This window comes from Telopea speciosissima, chromosome 1, assembly GCF_018873765.1.
Source record: "Telopea speciosissima isolate NSW1024214 ecotype Mountain lineage chromosome 1, Tspe_v1, whole genome shotgun sequence".
NCBI lineage: Eukaryota > Viridiplantae > Streptophyta > Magnoliopsida > Proteales > Proteaceae > Telopea > Telopea speciosissima.
The window spans coordinates 71643505-71666654 of NC_057916.1; the positions used below are offsets into that span (position 1 = coordinate 71643505).

The window sequence follows — 23150 nt, forward strand, 5'->3', positions numbered from 1 at the left end:
ATACCGATAAGATATCTGCTGTGGTCATGTAGATAATGTATGTAAGTTTCTTTTTCAATGGTATGTTTTGTTTTTCATTAAAAAAAATATCAAGATACTGTACACAGTAAGCTTCAAGTCTTCTATCTCTAATTAGGGCCCTATACGTCCACCACTTGTGCTGCCATGCATGTATAAAACCCAGACCAACCCATGAACATTCTCACCACAGAACACAGAGCTAGTCATTGACACCTTAGTGTTGTATCTCATTTACACCTATTACTTGCGCACTTCAACCTTTCTGCAGTGTAAAACTACTTGAGATCATGGCTTCCAAGGTTGCATCAACCGCCCTTCTCCTTATGCTCAACATCCTTTTCTTCACTTTGGTCTCATCTACCATTTGCCCACCACCACCACCATCAAAGTCACATAAGCCACCACATAAGCCACCACCAAATCCACATAAGCCACCACATAAGCCACCACCAAAGTCACCAAACCCACCACCAAATCCACATAAGCCACCACCAAAGTCACCAAACCTACCACCACCACCAAAGTCACCTAACCCACCACCACCATCACCACCAATGTCACCTACCCCACCACCACCACTACCACCACCATCACCACCAAAGTTGCCCAACCCACCACCACCATCATCGCCACCAAAGTCGCCCAACCCACCACCACCTTCACCACCAAAGTTGCCTAACCCACCACCACCATCCCCACCAAAGTCGCCTAACCCCCCACCACCACTACCACCATCGCCACCAAAGTCGCCCAACCCACCACCACCATCACCACCAAAGTCGCCTAACCCACCACCACCATCGCCATCGCCACCAAAATTGCCTAACCCCCCACCACCACTACCACCATCGCCACCCAAGTCGCCCAACCCACCACCACCATCACCACCAAAGTCGCCTAACCCACCACCACCATCACCATCGCCACCAAAATCGCCTAACCCCCCACCACCACTACCACCATCTCCACCAAAGTCGCCCAACCCACCACCACCATCACCACCAAAGTCGCCTAACCCACCACCACCATCACCATCGCCACCAAAGTCGCCTAATCCCCCACCACCACTACCACCATCGCCACCAAAGTCGCCTAACCCACCACCACCATCACCACCAAAGTCGCCTAACCCACCACCACCATCACCAACGCCACCAAAGTCGCCTAATCCCCCACCACCACTACCACCATCGCCACCAAAGTCGCCCAACCCACCACCACCACTACCACCATCACCTCCAAAGTCGCCCAACCCACCACCACCATCGCCACCAAAGTCGTCTAACCCTCCCCCACCACCACCAAAGTCGCCCAACCCACCACCACCATCACCACCAAAGTCACCTAACCCACCACCACCACCACCGTCTACCGGTTGCCCTATAGACACCCTTAAGCTGGGTGTTTGTGCCAACGTGCTGCAGAGCTTGCTCAACGTAACTTTGGGAACCGCAGCATCGTCCTCTTGCTGCAGTCTCATCCAAAATCTGGTTGATCTTGATGCTGCTGTTTGCCTTTGCACTGCCATCAAGGCCAATATCTTGGGCATTAACCTCAACATCCCTGTCTCCTTGAGTTTGCTATTGAATTATTGCGGAAAGAACGTCCCATCCGGCTACGAGTGTTCTCCACCACCACCACCACCATCATCACCACCAAAGTCGCCTAACCCACCACCACCACCATCACCACCAAAGTCGCCCAACCCACCACCACCATCGCCACCAAAGTCGCCTAACCCACCACCACCACCACCAAAGTCATCTAACCCACCACCACCACCACCGTCTACCGGTTGCTCTATGGACACCCTTAAGCTGGGTGTTTGTGCCAACGTGCTGCAGAGCTTGCTCAACGTAACTTTGGGAACCCCACCCACTTCCTCTTGTTGCAGTCTCATCCAAAATCTGGTTGATCTTGATGCCGCTGTTTGCCTTTGCACGGCCATCAAGGCCAATATCTTGGGCATTAACCTCAACGTCTCTGTCTCCTTGAGCTTGCTATTGAATTATTGCGGAAAGAACGTCCCATCCGGCTACCAGTGCTCTTAGCGTGTGTGTCAGTCACCTTATAATAGCTTTATATGCTCTAGCTTTCTTTTCCTTTTTTTGTTTTCAGCCCTTTTATTCCTCTCTTTCTGTTTTAGGACTTTGGAATGTGTTGTAAAAGTAACTACTTGGGAATAAAGTGAATCTGTGTAGTTTTTTTTATTTTGGTATGAAGAAGAACTTCATTAAGCAAAACATGCTACAACACAAGGTTAGACAGGGGACATAGCTCAAGCAACCAAAGAGTGGAAACTAGCCAAACTGTCGACCATGTACGCGAGTCTGTGTAGTTTATGAAATGTAATGAGTATCACTTGATTCTCTTATTAATAAAAGCATATCCTTAGTTAATTGATTTGTCTTGCTTCTTAATTATTGATTCATGCAGCATTCATCGAAGGTTCATTTGCATCAATCTTAGACATCCATTCGTTAAATAAAGATGAAAATAGGGTTTTTTATCACTATTTTTTTTCCCCGCTAAAAGGTCATTTGTATTAAGTAAAGAACAAAAAAAATACAATTCAAAAAAGACAAAATAATAGAATCCTAGAACCCCCAACTCCACTTACGGTATTGCCATCAGCAGGATTGAGGGCAAGAAATAGAACAAAATTACAGACTCTGAAACCGATATCTCGGTCTATGCTATACATCCACTAAGAGCTCGTCTTGCACCGAAGGTGGGAAATCAGGAGAATTGGTAGACAAGGAATTTTTAGCAGTGTCCTTGGCCAAGAAATCTGCCATCCGGTTAGCTTCACAAAAACAGTGGGAAAGCTTCCACCTGATAGAAGATAAATAGGTCTAAAGATAACTCTAGTTTTGATAAACAAACCATGAATATATTTACAATATACTGCAATTACCATTCTAGTAGAGTCGCACTCAATCCAAAGATTATGAATGTCCATCTCCATAGCTACTGCAATTCCTCCCATAAGAGTTTGAACTCAGCCTCATAGTTAATTAGAACAAATCCCAAAAAAAATATTTTAAGCAACTATTAGTCTAGCATGAGAGTCACGAATAATACCGCCTCCACCAGCATGACCCAGATTTCCAATAGAATACTCATCCACATTTAGTTTAAACCAAGGAAAAGAAGGCGCACACAATAAAATTGAAAGGCTTCGTACGAGTTTCAGGAATACCCAGACGTCTAGAGCAAAGAAAATCATTGGCAACTGGGTTAGTTATCACATATTATCACTGCCTAAGCCCTTATGGTTGATTATTATGATGGTCTGACTTATGATTCCCCAAAAAACCATGCACAATATCTAAATGGGGATTGTCTAAATGACACCTCTATTGGTGTATTTAGAACATGTAACTTTTTTTTTATTGTCACTTGTCTTATTCCTAAAAATTATTTAAGGATAAAAGAAGGTTTTCAAAATTATTTTGGAATCGACTTTCCATTATTTCATTTTCAAGGATCGTCACTGTTTCACACATTTTTTTTTAAGTATACATGTGAACAGACTAATTTTATCCTCACTGAAATGAAAAGTATGTTAGTTTACACTAAGGCCAGATTTGGTATGATTTTTCTTATTTCATATATCTAAATGGGGATTGTCTAAATGACACCTCTATTGGTGTATTTAGAGCATGTAACTTTTTTTTTATTGTCACTTGTCTTATTCCTAAAAATTAGTTAAGGATAAAAGAAGGTTTTCAAAATTATTTTGAAATCGACTTTCCATTATTTCATTTTCAAGGATTGTCACTGTTTCACACATTTTTTTTTAAGTATACATGTGAACAGACTAATTTTATCCTCACTGAAATGAAAAGTACGTTAGTTTACACTAAGGCCAGATTTGGTATGATTTTTCTTATTTCATTCGGAACGATTTCATGAAATAGTCAATAAATAGATTTTTGGTCAAAAAATTGAAATTGTTTTGGTTGTATCAATATGAATTATTTCAAGTAAAAAAAATTCATTTTGTAGTTCAATTTCTGAGAATTGATTCTCTATATTTCTTTGGGAAGGCTGATGGTGGCAAGGGCAGGGTTGGGATGGGGATGTGGTGGTGGTGGTGGTGGAGGTGGAGATGGCAGTGGCAGTGGTACGTGGTGGTGAGACCATTAGGAGAAAAAGAAGGCTGGTGTTTTATTTCCAACATGAAATTATTACTATGCCCATCAAATTAACCATGTGTTCTTTAAAGAGCAAGAGTGAAATCAAATGAAATAGAAACTTATTCCATTTGATTTCTATTTCACTGAAATAAGGTGTAAAACTCAAACAAAACCATTTCTGAAATAAAAATCACCCATTAAATTGAAATAGAAATTATACCAAATCAGGCCTAGGGAGGGCAAAAAAATAAGATTACAAATTATTTGACATCTTAAAGTGCCGTCGATAAGAAAATCCCTTTTATATATGAGCTCAGAATGATGACTAGTTGAGTTTTGAGCTGTCGTAAATAAGTAAGGTGAGCAATAGAATCCTCTGTAAAAAATGGAACCTATAACGATGCAAGAAATTAAGAATGAAGATCACAAACAAACAATCACATAGTGCTCACACAGATTTACGTGATTCGCTATCAATGAAGAATAGGATTACAGCCGCTCATCCTCACACCTCTCTGAAATTGCATCATTGTAGAGAAAGAAATTAACCCTTGCTATAAATATATACCTCAACCCTATTCAGGAATTTTATCAAAATACCCATATAGCCTTCAAAAAAATTTTCCTCAGGGCTGCTGCCCCAGAACTGCCGCATGGACCTGCTAGCTCGTCATGACCCCGCTAGTAACGTAGATTAACGTACAAGGTGGGCCAAGCCTCTTAACAGCCTTTCAGAATCAACCCACTAATGCACGCAACGGAATAGAAGACATCATACCCCCAACAATCCTCTCCCGTATTTGTAGATTGTACATCAGCTCTAGTTATAAGTCCTCTGCCTCGGTTTTCCTTCCTACCAATTACCAATGCAAACGGAAGATTACCTCCAAGCCCATTCTTAATTTGTCTCTCTCTCTTCGTTTGACAAGAAGGTATTTCCCTAATAAAAAGAGAATCAAAATGTATAGATCGAAAAGAATAAGACAATCAAATTGTACCATTGCAAGTAATGAGACAAATTCGGTGCTTCGCAAGTCAATATAATTTGTTCTATCCTACAATAGTTGCTGGCTTTGTCAAGACTAGCAAAGCTGGCTGGTTTTATCGACCATATATATCAGAATAGTGAAGTTATTAAAAATATCTGCAAAGCCCTGTGGTTCTACTCGTTAATCCAAAATGAGGTACACATCACAAACCAAATCAGTTCTGATAAGTGACTAATTGAAGTAGACATCACAATGAATGGATAGTTCCTCCTGCTAATTAATCTTTATATATATATGGATGACAGACCTCGATCATCAGTTTCATCCATGTACGTGGGCTAAATATACTATCAACCGACATATAGGATTACCCATATCATATGTAGAGTTTGGGTTATATCTGGTAACCTTATTTCACATGTAATCATAATAAAATCCTTCTTGGTATAGAGATTGTCTTAGGGCAACCGATTGTAATCCTATATAACAATCATGTTGCCGCTGCCTAGTCATTTGGTTCTCCACTTTAGTCGTCTGCGCTATTGTTTCTCCCTTTGTTATCTGCTTTTTGAGCTGCATATGGGAAGAGACATGGGCAGTACTAATACAACCAGACTGTAGACGTTCCCGAACAACATGGCAATCAATGTCGATATGTTTGGTGCACTTATGAAAAAACAGATTGGCAGCTATGTGTACGGTAGCTTGATTGTCACAGTAGAGGCGCATAGGTGTCTTATGGGAAACGCCTAGATCATGCAAGAGGGAGCAGAGCCAGACAAGCTCGCATGTAGTGATGGCCATGGAACAGTGTTCGGCCTCTGCTGAAGAGAGAAATACAGTACTTTGTTTCTTAGACTTCCAGGATAAGGGGTTGTTGCCTAGAAAAGTGACATAGCCAGTGACAGATCGCCGTGTAGTGAGGCAAGCCGCACAATCTGAATCAGAGTAAGCGTTAAGGTGAAGAGCATTCTTAGAAGAGAAGAAAATATCCATTCCAGGAGATGATTTGAGGTAACAAAGAACCCGCATAGCAGCATCTAAATGAGGTTGCAGTGGAGCTTGCATAAACTGGCTTAGGGTATTGACGAAATACGTGATGTCTGGTCGAGTGATGGTGAGGTAGATGAGATGACCAATGAGGCGATGATATTGAGAACGGTTGGCCAATGGAAGACCAATATCATTATCAAGGCAAAGTTGTTGTTCCATAGGAAATATAATTGACTTGGTAGCAAGTAAACCAGACTCAGAGAGAATATCCAATGTATATTTATGTTGATTGATGAAGATGTCAGCCGGTGAACAGGTGAACTCAATCCCAAGGAAATATTTAAGTTGCTCCAAGTCCTTGCTGTGAAATCGATGCTGGAGAAAAGAAAACATCCCTTGAATTGCATGTTGATCATTACCAACAACAATAATATCGTTCACTTAAACAAGCTACAACTGCAGTTTAACTGGAGCCAATCGACTTACCAAAGAGAGAATAATCGGCTAGTAACTATCGATAACCAACATCTATGAGGGCCCGTGTGAGGGTACCAAACCAATTCTGTTACACCTGTTTGAGGCCAAATAATGAATTGTTGAGTTTGCAGATGTGGGTCTCCCCCTTGGTTGAATAGTCAGGTGGAAAGTGTATGTATGCCTCTTCTTGTAAGTTACCGTGTAGGAAGGCATTATTAACATCAAGTTAATGTAAGTGTCATCCGCGAATGGCTACAATAGCAAGGAGATTGCGAAAAAAGTGACAAGTTTGGGTACGGGGTCAAAAGTGTCGGTGTAATCCAAGCCAAATTGTTGGGTATAGCCTTTAGCCATGCATGAGGCGGGCTTTATATCGTTCAATAGTGCCATCAATGTGGCACTTAATTTTGTAGACCCATTTGCAGCCGATAAGAGTTTTACCTGCAGGAAGAGGCTACAAATAGACCAAGTGTTTTTTTTTTAGTGAGGTTGTGAAACATCCCCATTGACCTGCAGGAAGAAGCTGCAAATAGACCAAGTGTTATTCTAGTCTAGTGCAAGAATTTATGCTTCCATGGTGCTACGTCAATGGGGATGTTTCACAGCCTCACTAAAAATGGTAGGTTCATGCTCAAAAGAGAGAGTAGAGGGAAAAGAAAAATGGGAATCCGAAAAATGGTGGTAAGACATAAAATTATGAATGGGGTAGGGGGTATTAACTAGCAATTGCGGCATGATGGAGGGGGAACATACAGAGGAACACACATAATCCTGTAAACGGGAGGAAGGGTATGCAGACGGGAAGAATGACGAAGTGGAGGGAGATGGAGGGAGGGAAGGAGGGGATGAGGACGGTGGAGGAGGGGAGGGGGATGGTGGAGGAGGGGATGTGGAGTGGGACGGTGGAAGAAGGGATGGGGGGTCTTGGTGGTGGAAGAGGGGAGTGGGGAAGGGGATGGAATGACCTTTGGTGGGGGAATGGGAAGGGAGATGGGGGTATCTGGTAAAGGGAGAGGGAGTATGGTGGAGGGCGTGGTGAATTCACAGGGGGCCATTGGAAAAAAGGAAAAATTCCTTCGTGGAAAGTGACGTCCTTAGACAAGAAAAGTTTGTGGGACTGGAGGTCAAATAATCGATAGCCCTTTTGACCATAAGGGTATCCAACAAACATACAACGAATAGCCCTAGGCTCAAATTTATTGTGACCAAGGGCATGATTGTGGACATAGCATAGTGAACCAAACATGCGAAGATATTGATAAGTTGGTACCTTATTAAAAAGAAGTTCATGGGGGTCTTGCTAGCAAGGATGGGGTTGGGGAGACTGTTGACGAGATAGGCAACCTTTAAGATACATTCACCCCAAAGGCTAACAGGTAAGTGGGCTTGAAAACATAGGACAAGGCCAACTTCGAGTAGGTGGCGATGTTTACATTCAGCTACACCATTTTGTTGGGGGTCCCACACAGGAATGTTGGTGAAAAATGCCATGTTGGGAGAAAAAGAGTTTCAAAGTTTGTGAAAAAATTCCATCCCATTATCAGTACGGATTTGTTGGATACGAGAATTAAATCTAATATGAACCATGGCATAAAAATAAGTAAGTAAATGGTAAGTCTCAGATTTATTACGCATTAAATAAACCCAAACACTACGAGAATAGTCATCAACTAAAGTTAAAAAATAATGTGCACCAATGTAAGATGCAGTGTGATAACCGTTGCAATTATCACAATGAATAAGAACAAAAGGTGATGCGACATTCACTATTAAGAGGAAAAGGAAGTCAAGATTGTTTAGCTAAACGAGAAACATTACAAGGTTGTACCACTGCCAACCATTTGGAGACCCCTGCTTATAATTACTTGTCACCAAATATGGTTGGAACGTAATAGGAGAAGATATGAAAATTTGAGGAGACACCACTCCCAAGTGGTACGTTTGTGCTTCAGAGAGGCCTCAGATTGCTTAAGCATCGAAGGAGTGAAGGTCAAATCTGTCCAAGATTTGATCCTAGCAAGGAAAATGCATGTCGCCATCTCTAAGTCACCAACAAAAATTATACTAGAGGTAAAATGGAAGCTGCCTCCTACAGGGTGATCGAAACTAAATATTGATGGATCTTTGTTGGGGAACCCAGGCTCTACAGGAGCATGTGGGATCTTTCGGAACAGCTTAGGCGCTCCTATTCGATGCTTTGCTTCTTTTCAAGGTGTGGGAACAAACTTTATGGCGGAGATGGCAGCTTTCTTGGTGGGCATTAAAGAGGCTCGGCAGTTAGGGATTCCAAAGCTTTGGGTTGAGAGCGACTCTGCTGCTACAGTTGTGGCAATTCTATCACGCAAGATCCCTTGGTGTTTTATGCAAATTTGGTGGTCAATCTCTCCTTACCTTGACTCTATCCAATGGAGAATTACACATTGCTACAGGGAAGCTAACGTCGCTGCAGACGCCTTAGCAAAATCATGCAACAAAAAGAAAATCATCTTACATGTGGCAAGCAAGCTTCCCCTTCCTTCATTGCTCAAGCAATCTCGTGGGATGCACAGGGACGGTCTTACTATAGAATCACATAATTCCCCTTTCTTTTTTGGGACTTGGGTTATTCCACTCTTTTTTATTGAACTTAGTTTGGTCGGGTTAGGTTTTTTGCTGATGGCATTGCCGAAGGTGAAAGGCCTGACTTCGGTGAAGGCTTTATGGTAGTTTTCATGACTTACATGTAACCCCTTTTTACTTTTATTAATACATACTTTGCTGACCTTTAGCCAAAAAAAAAAAAAAGAGAAACATTACAGGGGATGGGGGAAACAAGGTGCTCGATAGCATTAGAAATAAAAGAAGGCAAACAAGATAAACGATCAGGGGAGGGGTGGCGTAGCCACATATGCAAAATCGTCGAAGAGGGATCACGAAATGCAGGAGAAGCCACCAGAGAATGTATGGAGGATATGGAAGGAGATTAATGGTACAATCCATTATGCATTGTTCCCGCCCCAATTAGCCTCTTCGTTGACAGGTCCTATAGAGCACAAAAGGATGGAAAAAAAAAAAAAAGAATAGCATAATTCAAGGATTGTGTTAATTTACTAATTGTAAACCAAATTAAATTAGAAAGAGGGAATAAATAGAACGTCCTGAAGGATGAGATTAGGACCAAAAGGCCTGGAACCACGGTGGGTGATGGGTACGGTGAGACCATTAGGGAGGCAAACGAGTTTGTAACATGAGGTAGGGGTGGAATGGATAAGACTGGAAACGTCACAAGTCATGTGATCAGTATCCCCATAGTTGAATAACCAAGGGCAGAATCCGTACCTGAAACAGATAAACAAGTCTCTATACCTGTGAAGTTGGCATTGAAATGAGAGGTGTCCAAGCCCAATAAAGAAAGAAGCTGCTAAAAATTGATCTAGTGTGAGACTGGGAATTAACGGGGGTGGTGTTGGTGGCGACAACAGTGACATGGGGCTGTGGATGGCGGCCTTGAGTGGAACCTTGTTTGGAGCCCTGAGTGGAGCAATCGGAATGAGGTTGATGACCTGGAGGTTAACCATGGAGACGTACGCCAACTGGTGGAGCGTGTATGCCCATACACATGGCATTGATCATAAAAGAGGAGCCCCTTCCCTTGCCCTCTGTTGTGGCCAGTAGATGGATTAAATTGGCATTGAGGGGTGGGGGGCATGGGAAGGACAATTGGCAATCATGGCAACAGTGTCCAAAACAGCCACGGGTAGGGAAAGTTCCCGTTGTTGTTTGTCTTAGAGAAGAAGATGATAAGCATGGTTGACATATGGGAAGGGATCCATGTTGAGGATCTTAGAATGGATGGCAGCGTAGCCGTCAGAGAGACCCATCAGAAACTGATAAACCCGTTCCTATTGATTGGCCGAATGTAGAGCAGATTGCGCCCTACAAGAGCAAGTGGGAACTAGAACATAGGATGAATCAAGCGGGTGTAATAAGCAGCAAGAGAGTCTGTGCCTTGTTGAATAGTATAGATAGAGCACTTGAGATGAAAATATGTGGAGCATTACTACGAGAGAAGCGCTCTTCAAGGTCCTACCAAACGGACTGAGAAGTATCTGCGTAGAGAACACTATCGGCAATGGTACGAATGAGGACATTCAAGATCCAAGAGAGAACCATGAAGTTGCATCAAACCCAGAGCTGGACGTTGGAAGGTGGAGCAAGTGGCTTAAAGACAGTGCCATCCACAAACATCATTTTGTTTTTGGCATAGAGAGCCATACACATGATGTGGCGTTGGGATAGTTAATCACCATCTAGAGGAGTGGAAACCAGGAGCGTTCCTAGGTTGTCTGAATGGTGAAGATAGTAGGTGACGAAGGATCTATGGCGGCAGTACTGGTCATAGGCAAAGGCAATGCCATTGAAGCCGGAGCGGTGGGAGAATCAGCCGAGGTTTGGGAAGAGGGATCTGACATGATGGAGGAAATAACACGAGCAACAAAGACGTGAGCAGCAAGAAGATGGATACCAAATCGGTTATTGATTCGCTAACTAAGCCATTGAGGATATTATGTGAAAACTCTGCTACAGTTCGTTCCTCTACTAACGATAGAAGTACTTTAGGTTCAAAGTGCATAACTACAAATAGCATGATTATTGATTCACTAACTAAGGGCTTAACTCCTAAAGTTTTCTAGGAGAAATGTTACTAATATGGGATTAGCTAGATCTTTTGATGTATTTTGTTAATGGAAGATTTCTCATTTATGTAATCAGTTGCAATTGACTTTCTTAATTCTGTTTCATTTTAATCTCGAGAATCCCTATGCATCATTGTGTTATGGTCATTTATGTATTGCACACTTTGGTTATCAACTTCCTTTTGACTATCGAGGCTATGTGGTGTATTTACCTCATTCAGTAACTGAGGTCTTTTAAAAATACACATTATTTACAAGTAAAGCCTCATTCAGTTACGAGGACTTGTGCTAATGATTTGGGACATTTTGACCCAGTCCCAAATAATCTTCTTTAGATGAAGCATATGCATTTGGGTGGCTCTTATTGATGAGACCTCCAATACTTGTCTCATGGGGCTTATTCAGTTTTGAAATCCAAACCAACTTAGAAATTGGTATGTTGATCACTATTTCATATAATTTTCATACCACACCTTCATAATGTATAGCCCAAGTCGGCGAGATTATAAACTCTTTGACGTGTTTGGTCGCATATCATTATAGATGTGATTATCAACATGCAACTAAGGGTGTCAAAATCAAACCGGAACCATGAAACCGTTTAATAAATTGTTCGTTTTGGTTTAAAAATTGAAACCGTTTAGGTAAATGGTGTAAACCGAACCAATCTGTTTAAACTGATGATAAACCGTTTAAATCGAAACAAATATTCGCATTATGTAATGACAATAATTAAGCATTAATGGTAACAATAAATAATTATTAAATATGTAATGGTACAAATAAACAATTATTTAAAGAAAATATATAAGAATTCAATTCATACTTCCATTTCTAGAAGAAAAAAATTAAAAGACAATGGGAAAGTAGCCATATGAATAAAAAAAAAAGTTATAAAAATCTTATAAAACCGAAACTGTTTATAAATGATTAAAATCCTCTCCAATTCCTTCATCTTGCAGTGCCTTGCAGTTCGGGCCTAAGAGCTCGACACGTGGATGGTGCAAGCTCGATTGTCCCTATTTTTTTTTCTTTTCGATCTTGACACGGTTGGATGTCACATCTTCCACATGTAGAGCTCTCAGACCCAAACTGCAAGGCACCGCAAGATTAAGGCAATGCACAGGATTTTTTTTTCCGTTTATAAACGGTTTTCAATTCAAGATATGAAACCATTTAATAAAAGGAAAATTGCTTAGATCTACTAGATAATGAAAAGATTTACAAAACTGGTAAATGAAACTTATGTTTTACAATCACAAGTTACCAAGTTGAAAAGATTTACCAAATTCCCGTGTAAGTAAAAAGAGTTAAACAAACAACCCAAAATACCCTCAGCATCATTCTCTCTCTCTCTCTCTCTCCCCTCGTTCTTTTTTTTTTATTCAACCTTTCCATTTCTTACTGACCCCCCACCCTTCTTCCTCCTAACTCCCACCTTCCTCCCCTTCCCCTCTCCTATGCAACCTCTCCTCTCTCCACCTACACCGCCTAGAAAAGGAAGCTCACCATTTTCAGTGTTCTTCGAGTTGGAAGTCTTGGACACTATAACCCACGTACCCACACAAACAGGCTTTCTGTGATACAGACATCCTCACTTTTCTGCAGACACCAACACCAAACTCCCTGTTCAGCAATTAGCAGGAAAACGTTTCCATAAAAAATAGCAGGAAGACTTATACTACAATACCTCATAAATGTTTAAACACTTAAAGAGTAAAAACTTATCCATGAATAATTAATTAAGGATCAAAAAAAGGAGAAAATTGACAGGTTAAAAGCCTCAAACGTGAACAATCCTTTACCATCTCTCTCTCTCTCTCTCTCTCTCTCTCTCTCTCTCTCTCTCTCTCTCTCTCTCTCTCTCAAATTGTCAATATATCATATCATTCATCTTCTCACTCAAAAGATTGGACGGCCCTATCCCCTCCAGCCACGCTGCCAGTATGTTCAGTTCTCGGGCTATCACGCCCTCTGGCTGAGAAGGATGGCACCATTGGGGCCGGGCAGATCCACAAACGGGTTCACCTGGAGATTATTTTATTGGAAATTATTTGATTTCCACGATCTCAGCAACCACATCCCTTGATCCAATCCTGTATATTAGCTGTAGATGTAATCCTTATCCCATGTAATCAGCTGTATCTTATCTTGTATACCCCTAACTCCTAACAATCAGCATTGACTAAGGATTCCATTAGCTTAAATCAAGGAACTGATCATGTACACCTCTGGCTATAAAAGCCACCATGTATAATCGATTCAAGTCAAGGAAAACAATCATTTTTCCCATATATTCTCTTATCTTTTATCATGGTATCAGAGCGTTGAACCTGATTACGCTCCTTTCTCTTCTCTTCTCATGGGAGAACCCACCACCAATACGTCATCTGCTGCTCAACCAAATGACCCCTTTAACAATCCCTATACTCTCCATCACTCCGATAGTCCCACGGCTATCCTTGCGTCTCCTTCACTGAATGGCGACAACTTCAATACTTGGGTTCGTGCCATGACGATGGCTTTAAGAGCAAAAAATAAGCTTGGGTTTGTCGATGGAACAATACCCATGCCGGATGCTGCCGCAACCGAGTATGCTCGATGGATACGAGTCAACGATATGGTGACGTCTTGGCTTCTTCGATCCTCACTCCAGAACTTGCAGCTAGTGTCATTTATGCAGATTCTGCTCATACCATTTGGACAGAACTCCAGAATCGTTTCTCTCAACCAAATACTACCAAGATCTATCAGATCAAACAAGATATCGTTGATTGGAAGCAACATAATCTTTCCGTTACTGCCTATTTCACAAAACTCAAAGGTTTGTGGGATGAACTGACATCTTATGTCTCTTTGCCAGATTGCAAATGCGGCGCTTCGCATAAATTGAATGCATTTATTCAACAGGATTATGCCATGAAGTTTCTTCAAGGACTTCATGAATCTTTTGCTCCTCTAAGGAGTCAAGTTCTTCTGCAAGACCCTTTGCCTTCAGTTGCAAAACTTTATTCTCTAGCACTACAAGAGGAGAAGCAACGTGAGATATCTTCTATCTCTAGTACCAAACCTGAAGCATCGGCCCTTATTTCACGTGGGCAAAAGGGTCGACCTCATTGTGACCATTGTTCTATGGATGGCCACACCATCCATACTTGTTACAAATTGCATGGATATCCTCCAAAGAAAGGAGATGCTTCTGCCTCTAATACTTGTACTTATTGCAAAAGGACTGGTCACACAGTGACAACCTGTTACAAGCTTCATGGTTATCCTCCAAAGCAAGCATCGCCAAGTCCTTCCCAGCCGAAGGGTTTTCAAGCTGCAGGACATATTGAGAATACCACACCTGCCTCCAACTCACAGAATCCTACCATCTCTGCTGATCAATATGCACAAATACTTACCATCCTTCAACAAGGTAGTACTCCGCCTAGTGTGAACTTAGCAGGTACTGCTCTCACATCTGTTGTTTCTTCACCCACTGAGTGGATCATCGATTCTGGTGCTAATGAACATATCTGCTCATCCATCAATTCATTGAGTTCTCTAGAGTCCAGTCCTAGTATCATGACCGTTCAACAACCAGATGGCACTCATGCTTCTATTTCTAATATTGGTTCTGTGGAAATTAATTCTAATTTTTGTCTCCATAATGTATTGCATGTCCCATCATTTCAGTTCAATTTGCTCTCCATTTCAAAAATTACAAAATCTTTGAATTGCTCCGTAACATTTTTCCCTGATTTCTGTATCTTCCAGGACCTGTCAACGAGGAACACGATTGGACTGGGACATGCTCGTGACGGACTCTATTACCTCACCAAACCCACTACTTTGCTCGCTGCTTCTTCTCCATATGACCTTTGGCATTGGCGCCTTGGTCACCCATCATCCTCACGGCTGCATACAATTGCAAAAAATGATTCATCTGTGGTTGTCTCTCATTTAGAATTTTGTAATATTTGCCCCTTGGCAAAGCATTCCCGTCTTCCATTTTCTTTAAGTACTACATCCACCAAATCTCCTTTTGAACTTATACACTGTGACATTTGGGGTCGGTTCAATACACCTAGCTCCACTGGATCTCATTATTTTTTGACGATTGTGGATGATTACACTCGCTGCACATGGCTCTATCTCATGAAATATAAATCCGAAACTAAAGGTCTTCTCACTGCTTTTTTGGCCCTTGTTTCCACCCAATACAAATTGCGTGTACAGAAAATCCGCAGTGATAACAGCGTTGAATTTCTTGACAAAGACCTCCAGGCCATCTTCCAACAGCTTGGAATTATCCATGAAACCAGTTGTGTAGGAACACCTCAGCAAAATGGGGTGGTCGAACGTAAACACCGCCACCTCCTTGAAGTTGCTCGGGCCCTCCGTTTCCAAAGTCACCTACCAATCTCTTTTTGGGGGGAATGTGTACTCACAGCGGCTTACCTCATCAATAAATTACCCACTCCCGCCCTCTCTGGAAAATCTCCTCATGAAATGTTGTTACAAACCTCACCATCTTACGCACACTTGCATGTATTTGGGTGCCTTGTTTTTGCACACAATCATTCCCCACATCGCCAGAAATTCGATGCTCGCTCCAAACCAGGTATATTTGTTGGTTACCCTTTTGGCCAAAAAGGCTATCGTATCTACGATATGGAAACCAAGAAAATTTACACTTCCCGGGATGTAATCTTTCATGAAAAATTTTTCCCTTTCCGTGATGTCCCATCCCCCACTCCCACCTCACCAGTTCTCCCTACTCCAATTCCCGATCATTATTCCTCTCCATTTGACATTGGACTCACCGACCCACCAGTAGACTCATTCCCCACTCCATCACCAACCCCACATCCCATATCACCAAGCCCACATCCCCCATCACCACAGGCTTTGCCACCCAGCAATCCTCCCACTCCCCGTCCTACCCGCACTCGTCGTTCACCCGCCTATCTACAAGATTATCAATGTAATATGGTCTCCACAGCTGTTCCTGCTTCATCGGAACCTCGTCCAGGTATTCCTCACCCCATCTCCAACTTTTTATCTTACACAAATTTATCACCCCAGTGTCGTGCTTTCCTCTCTTCTGTAGACTCTATTGTTGAACCCACCAAGTTTGAACAAGCTGTCCAGGATCCTAAATGGAGAGATGCTATGGCTGCAGAGATTGCCGCTCTTGAGAAAAATCAAACTTGGTCACTCACTACATTACCACCTAACAAGACTACTGTTGGATGCAAATGGATTTATCGAGTGAAATTTCGATCGGATGGCACAATCGAACGCTACAAGGCCCGTCTTGTTGCTAAGGGCTACACCCAAACAGAGGGTCTCGATTACCATGAGACCTTTGCTCCGGTCGCCAAGCACACCACTGTTCGTTGTCTCCTTGCTATCGCATCTATCAAACACTGGTCTCTTCATCAATTAGATGTGACCAATGCTTTCCTGCATGGAGATCTCCATGAAGAGGTTTACATGACCCTTCCACCTGGCTATTGCAAGAAAGGGGACCGTCGAGTCTGTCGATTGCAAAAATCTTTGTATGGTCTAAAGCAGGCTGGTCGCCAATGGTTTGCCAAACTCACTGATGCCTTAAATCAAGCTGGCTTTCTACAATCTACAGTCGATCATTCCTTATTTACCAAGCATACGGCATGTGGTTCAACCTTTGTTCTTGTCTATGTTGATGACTTGGTCATCACAGGGAATGATATGGCCGAAATTGACTCTATCAAACGGCATTTGGGTACTGTCTTCCACATCAAGGACTTAGGACCACTGCAATATTTCCTTGGCGTAGAGGTTTCGCGGAATGATGATGGCATCTTTCTTTGTCAACGCAAATATACATTGGACATATTAAATGATATGGGCATGTTAGGTTGTTGTCCTTCTCCCACACCTATGGAGCAGCATCTCAAACTCAACCTCGATGATGGTGACCCCATACCCGATCCTTCCATTTATCGCCGCCTCATTGGTCGCCTCATCTACCTCACTTTTACACGCCTAGATATCACCTACAGTGTGCAGGTGCTAAGCCAATTCATGCAGACTCCACGCACTCCTCATTATGAAGCTGCCCTTCGCGTATTGCGCTACCTTAAGCAAAGTCCTGGCCAGTGCATTTTCTTACCCTCTACCAGTTCACTGCAGCTTCACGCCTTTACTGATTCTGATTGGGCGAGTTGTTCGTTCACTCGTCGTTCCACGACCGGATATTGTGTTCTTCTCGGTAACAGCCCCATTTCATGGCGTTCAAAGAAACAAACGACCGTCTCTCGGTCTTCGGCTGAATCCGAGTACCGAGCCATGGCCCATGCTTCTTGTGAAGTGCAATGGCTCTTATATCTACTTGCGGACCTGGGTATACCCCACACTGAACCCGCCACCCTTTACTGCGACAACTAGGCTGCACTCCACATTGCGGCTAATCCAGTATTTCACGAACGTACTAAACACATTGAATTGGATTGTCACTTTGTTCGTGAGAAAATCCAGCGTGGCCTTATCCGCACTGCTCATATACACACAACTCGACAATTGGCTGATGTCTTCACAAAGCCCCTTGGACAGAATCAGTTTCACAATCTCATTGCCAAGTTGGGTGGGTTTCAACTCTATCAACCCACTCCAACTTGAGGGGGGGTATTGGAAATTATTTGATTTCCACGATCTCAGCAACCACATCCCTTGATCCAATCCTGTATATTAGCTGTAGATGTAATCCTTATCCCATGTAATCAGCTGTATCTTATCTTGTATACCCCTAACTCCTAACAATCAGCATTGACTAAGGATTCCATTAGCTTAAATCAAGGAACTGATCATGTACACCTCTGGCTATAAAAGCCACCATGTATAATCGATTCAAGTCAAGGAAAACAATCATTTTTCCCATATATTCTCTTATCTTTTATCATATTTACGTGGAAGGAGGTTCGTTTTCTAGGCGGTTTGGGTGGAGGGAGAGGGAGTAAGGAGAGGGGCTGGGCAGATCCATAGACGGGTTCCCCTGAAGACTATTGATGTGGAAGGAGGTTCCTTTTCTAGGCGGTGTGGGTTGTTGCAGGGAGAGGGAGGAGAGAGTGGTTGTTGGTGTTCCTTTGTCTGAGGAAGAAGAAGAAGGGTAGGGTTACTAAAAAATTAAAAAAATGAAAAGATTGAATAAAGAAACAAAATCGAAGTGAAAAGAAAGAAGGAGGTTAAGGGTATTTTAGGTAGTTCAGTTAGGTTTTTTTAGTCATATGGAGATTTGGTAAATCTGTTCAAGGTGGTATCGTGTGATTGTAAACATTTTTTACATCTACCATTTTTGTAAATTTTGTTTTTATCCAGTAGATCTAAGAAATTTTTCCTTTAATAAACAATTTGATTTTGATTTTACCTAAAAAAAACTTGCACCAAACTGAACCAAATCGTTTAACACCCTTACATGCCACTTTGGTCCCATGCCCACACGTTTCTGAGTTGTGATGACATGCCAAGGCCAACGGCTAAGCCAAATTGAAGTGGACGTAAAATCAGGGCATTCCGTTTTCTGAGTAAAGTTAAGGGAACAAAAAAGTGGCTAAACGCATAGTCAACACAAAACGACATATCACTAAAAGGCGGAAATGTAACGCAAAGTTGACTTATGATTACTGTGAATGAACCAAAAACAATAACGACAACATGTGGTTTTAGATTGTAGAATGTAAACTTGATTGATGGGGATCCGACTCCTCTACTTCCAAGGCGTGCGGTATTTTCGTGCGCACAACTTTGCCCCACATACAAGGTGGCGGAAAGTATCATCTTGCCCCTGCCTGAGCGAGGGTAAAGCGGTATTTTTTGCCCGCCTTGTACGCTGGGCAAAATTGGGCGCATGGAAGTACTGTCCACCTTAGAAGTAGAGAAGTCTTTCCGAAATGGGGCTATAGATTTTATAGATTTGACTCTCTCTCTCTTTCCTTTCACAATCAATCAATGAATCAATTTAAAGGAGCAGAATCTAGAAGGAAGGAATACTTCTGGATAGATATTACTAGTGAGTCTGGGAAGGGAACTTCAAAAAAGGGTGTGAAACTGGGAAGGGTGATGCAGCCTTAATTGTCAAATAGAGCTGCATGCACTAGTTGTAGGTCCTTCCAAATCTACTTGTTTCTTGAAGGATTTTTTTGAGCTCAACAGAAGTAGAAATTCCCTACCCCAGAAGTTCTGTGGTGATAAGGCCGGTGATGGTGTGAACGTTCTTCTTATATGTATGAACATTTTAGGGATAACACCTGTGTGGCATTCCATGTTTTATACTTTAACTAGGTGTGGAAAAATAATCAAATTTATAAGGACATTTTGATCAATGGCATCTATATATGATGTGTGATATTTGTTGAAAAACGAATCCTAAAATGATGCAGAAAAGAATAGAAATTACAAACAACAAACACAAGGATTTACATGGTTCACCAAGATTATCTACGTCCGTGGTGATGAGATATGTTTCACTATCAATGAAGAATAGGGTTACAGTCACTCATCCTCACAACTCTTTCATATTGCATTACAAAGAAAATGTTATTGGAGAAGCTTGATCTCAACTACTTAAACCAAGAAGTACCGGTGATTCTTCCCCAAAGTCGTTTATACTAAAGGAAATTTTATACGTTTAAGGAATAAGGTTTCTCTATATTGTACTCCACGAGACGCTATATATGGGGGTTTAGGGCTTGTATCATTATCAACGAAACAATGGTCCTCAAAAATTTTTCCCATAAATAATGAAATACAAGACATCGTACCAACAATATTAACCAAAAACACATCCATACAATGCCTTTTTCCCTCTTCGTACATGGTGTGTAAGGTTTATCCCAGCTGTAATGAGCATTCAAGTTGTGCACCCAGAGAGAGAGAGAGAGAGAGAGAGAGAGAGAGAGAGAGAGAGAGAGAGAGAGAGAGAGAGAGAGAGAGAGAGAGAGAGAGACCATTCTCCCTCAAAAAATTATCCCCTCCAGTTTCTTGCCCGGCCAGTTCCCCAGTCCCCCTAATAAGGGGGGTGCAATGACCACCCTACCCTTGCTCGGGTGGGGTCCACCCCCCCCCCTCATTAGAGGGACTGAGCCCGGCAGGGAACTGGAGGGAATAAAGATTCAAAAATTATCTCCTCCAATTCCCTGTCCGGCCCAGTTCCCCAATGCCTCTAATAAGGGGGGAGGGGGTTGGGTGGATCCCACCCGGTCAAAGTGTTCAGGTAGAGGTAGGGTGGTCATTGCCCCTCCCTGTTAGAGGCACTGGGGAACTGGATGGGATAAAGATCCTGTGTTGTGACTTGTGAGTCACTTGCCATGGCAAGCTTCACGGTCAAATTCTGATTAAACCCGATTTTATACTTATTTGGCCCAATCGAGTTACGGCCAATCCGTATAATTCAACCAAGTTCAACCGTTGCAAATATCCAGTTTCATCGCTGAAACTTAAAGCGGTGATTTTTCCTTGTTAAGAGAATAAGAGTGTTAACTGATAAACTTTGAATCAATCAAGACAGTACAAGAAAGCTTATTCATCTAATCCTCTCTCTGCAATTAGGGCCCTACGCGTCCTCCACTTGCGTGCGTTGCCGTGCATGCATGTGGCATTGGTTGATCCAATTAGCCATGTGCCACCACAAAATTACAATTTTATATTCCAAATCTCCATCTATAAAACCCAGACCAACCCACATGAACATCCTCACCTCAGAACACCTTAATTAGTGTTGTATCCCATTTACAACCTATTACTTGTGCACTTGAGCTTTATTCTCTGTAGTCTAATACTACTTCTTGATCAGATTGATCATGGCTTCCAAGGCTGCATCATCAACTGCCCTTCTCCTTTTGGTCAACATCCTTTTCTTCACTTTGGTCTCGTCTACCTATTGCCCACCACCACCACCAAAGTGTACCCATTGCAAACCATCACCTTCACCACCAAAGTCACCTAAGTCACCACCAAAGTCACCAAAGTCACCACCACCACCATCATCACCACCAAAGTCATCTAACCCACCACCATCACCACCACAGTCATCTAGCCCACCACCACCGTCGTCTACCGGTTGCCCTATAGACACCCTTAAGCTGGGTGTTTGTGCCAACGTGCTGCAGAGCTTGCTCAACGTAACTTTGGGAACCCAACCCACTAGCTCTTGCTGCAGTCTCGTTCACAATCTGGTTGATCTTGATGCGGCTGTTTGCCTTTGCACTGCCATCAAGGCCAATCTCTTGGGCATTAACCTTAACGTCCCTGTCTCCTTGAGCTTGCTTTTGAATTATTGCGGAAAGAACGTCCCATCCGGCTACCAGTGCTCTTAGGCCTACGCGTGTGTGTGTGCCACCTTACTTATTATAGCTATGCTTTAGCTTTCTTTTCCTGCACTTCTATTCCTCTCTTTTTATGTTTTAGGACTTTGGAATGGTTATGATAGGATGATTTGAGGAATTATTGTTCCTCATTTAATCGTGTTTTATATTCCTCTAGAGCTTCACTAGTCCCCTTGTAATGGTAATTAGTGTGTTGTGCTGCAACAAGTAACAACTTGTTCGAATAAAGTGATTATCTTATTAATAAAAGCTAGCTAGCTTTTTATTTAATTGATTTGTCTTGCTTCTTATTGATTCATTCTACATTCTTAGTACGTTTCCGGGGTCTGTGTTAGATTACTATGAGTGTTTTGCCATTTTTTTTGTTTTGGTCATTAAAATATGGGCTGCTGTTCTCTGTACCGCAGTGCTGCCTGCCATTCATGGGGGCAGGGTGGTCATTTTGCCCACCTCCATGTGTCTGGGCACAGCCTGTGCCTAGAACAAAAAACATTTGGCCTTAAAATATATATTCAATGAAGCACAAAAATCTTTCCCTCCAAAAATAGAGGAGAGGACAGGAAAAAAAAAAAAAAAATACATGGAGAGAGCCCCACACAAAAAAACCAACCTATCCCTACAGACGAATCAAATTGGAGGGGAGATCCGAATAGGAAACAAGGACAACATCAGCCCAAAACAATAGGAAACAAGGACAACGTCAGCCCAAAACATTTAGAGACACCAGACATCAGGGCCTACCTGAGAGAACTTAGCCAACTGAGAAGACTGGTCAAAGGACCACACCCCTACAATCCCTAAGCACTTAAACTGCTTCTATAACACAAGAAAGAACTACCCAAACAACCTAGTCACTTGGCCCCAACTCTAAGTAACCACTTTTTTTGGGTATTCTAATTCTTGTTTGCATGATTTAATTGGTTAATTGCAATAGGATAGGTTATTCTTTTTATTTTATTTTATTTTTTTTGGTTTGGTCTACCCTATCTAACTGCCAAATGAGACTTTAATTACAACTACAAAAAATTTTAACTACCCCTAAAGGGGGGGGGGGGGGGAGATGCAATCTATTGGCAAGCCATCAACCAACTGAGCAAACCACTGTTCACCAATTGGATAAGTTCATTTACATCAACCTTGGCCATACCTTCTTCACCCTATATTTGACATAAAAATTATAACCACTGCAAATAGATCATGAAATAATTATAATTATTATTGTTAGCACGATCATTTTACACTAATAATTTGGATATCTTTTAGAGTGGAAAATATAAATTTCAAAAAGGAATTGTTAAATAATGATGCTACTCGGGTTTTCATCCCAGTAGTTCATCTTACAACTAGAATTATTATGCATTTAAACTGCCTAAGTCCTCATGTTGGATTATTAAGATGATCTGACTTATGGTGCACCAACCAATTAACGAACCATGCAGATTCTCTAAATAACACATCCATAGGTGTATTTAGAACATGTAGCTTTCTTTTGATTGCCCT

The 23150-nt window shown here is 42.0% G+C and overlaps 3 protein-coding genes across 3 annotated transcripts; all 3 read left to right on the plus strand.

Annotated features, from left to right (window-relative positions):
• Nucleotides 1-236: 236 nt before the first annotated feature.
• Nucleotides 237-1688, plus strand: LOC122654043 (14 kDa proline-rich protein DC2.15-like; the record flags this gene model as incomplete). Its single annotated transcript, XM_043848015.1, has 2 exons — nt 237-441; nt 1381-1688. Coding segments are annotated over exons 1-2 (441 nt in total), but the record flags the coding sequence as incomplete, so codon positions are not given.
• A 128-nt stretch (nt 1689-1816) lies between these two features.
• On the plus strand, nt 1817-2169 carry LOC122656721 (pEARLI1-like lipid transfer protein 1). The gene has a single exon (XM_043851344.1). The coding sequence runs from the start codon at nt 1824-1826 to the stop codon at nt 2070-2072; it is 249 nt and encodes an 82-aa protein (XP_043707279.1). The 5' UTR covers nt 1817-1823; the 3' UTR covers nt 2073-2169.
• Nucleotides 2170-21125: 18956 nt separating this feature from the next.
• On the plus strand, nt 21126-21880 carry LOC122656704 (pEARLI1-like lipid transfer protein 1). The gene has a single exon (XM_043851324.1). The coding sequence runs from the start codon at nt 21126-21128 to the stop codon at nt 21639-21641; it is 516 nt and encodes a 171-aa protein (XP_043707259.1). The 3' UTR covers nt 21642-21880.
• The last annotated feature ends 1270 nt before the right edge of the window (nt 21881-23150 follow it).

What these genes read in the sequence shown, in the direction of transcription:
- LOC122656721 (XM_043851344.1), top strand. Translation starts at nt 1,824, where the DNA reads ATGGACACCCTTAAGCTGGGTGTTTGTGCCAACGTGCTGCAGAGCTTG.
- LOC122656704 (XM_043851324.1), top strand. Translation starts at nt 21,126, where the DNA reads ATGGCTTCCAAGGCTGCATCATCAACTGCCCTTCTCCTTTTGGTCAAC.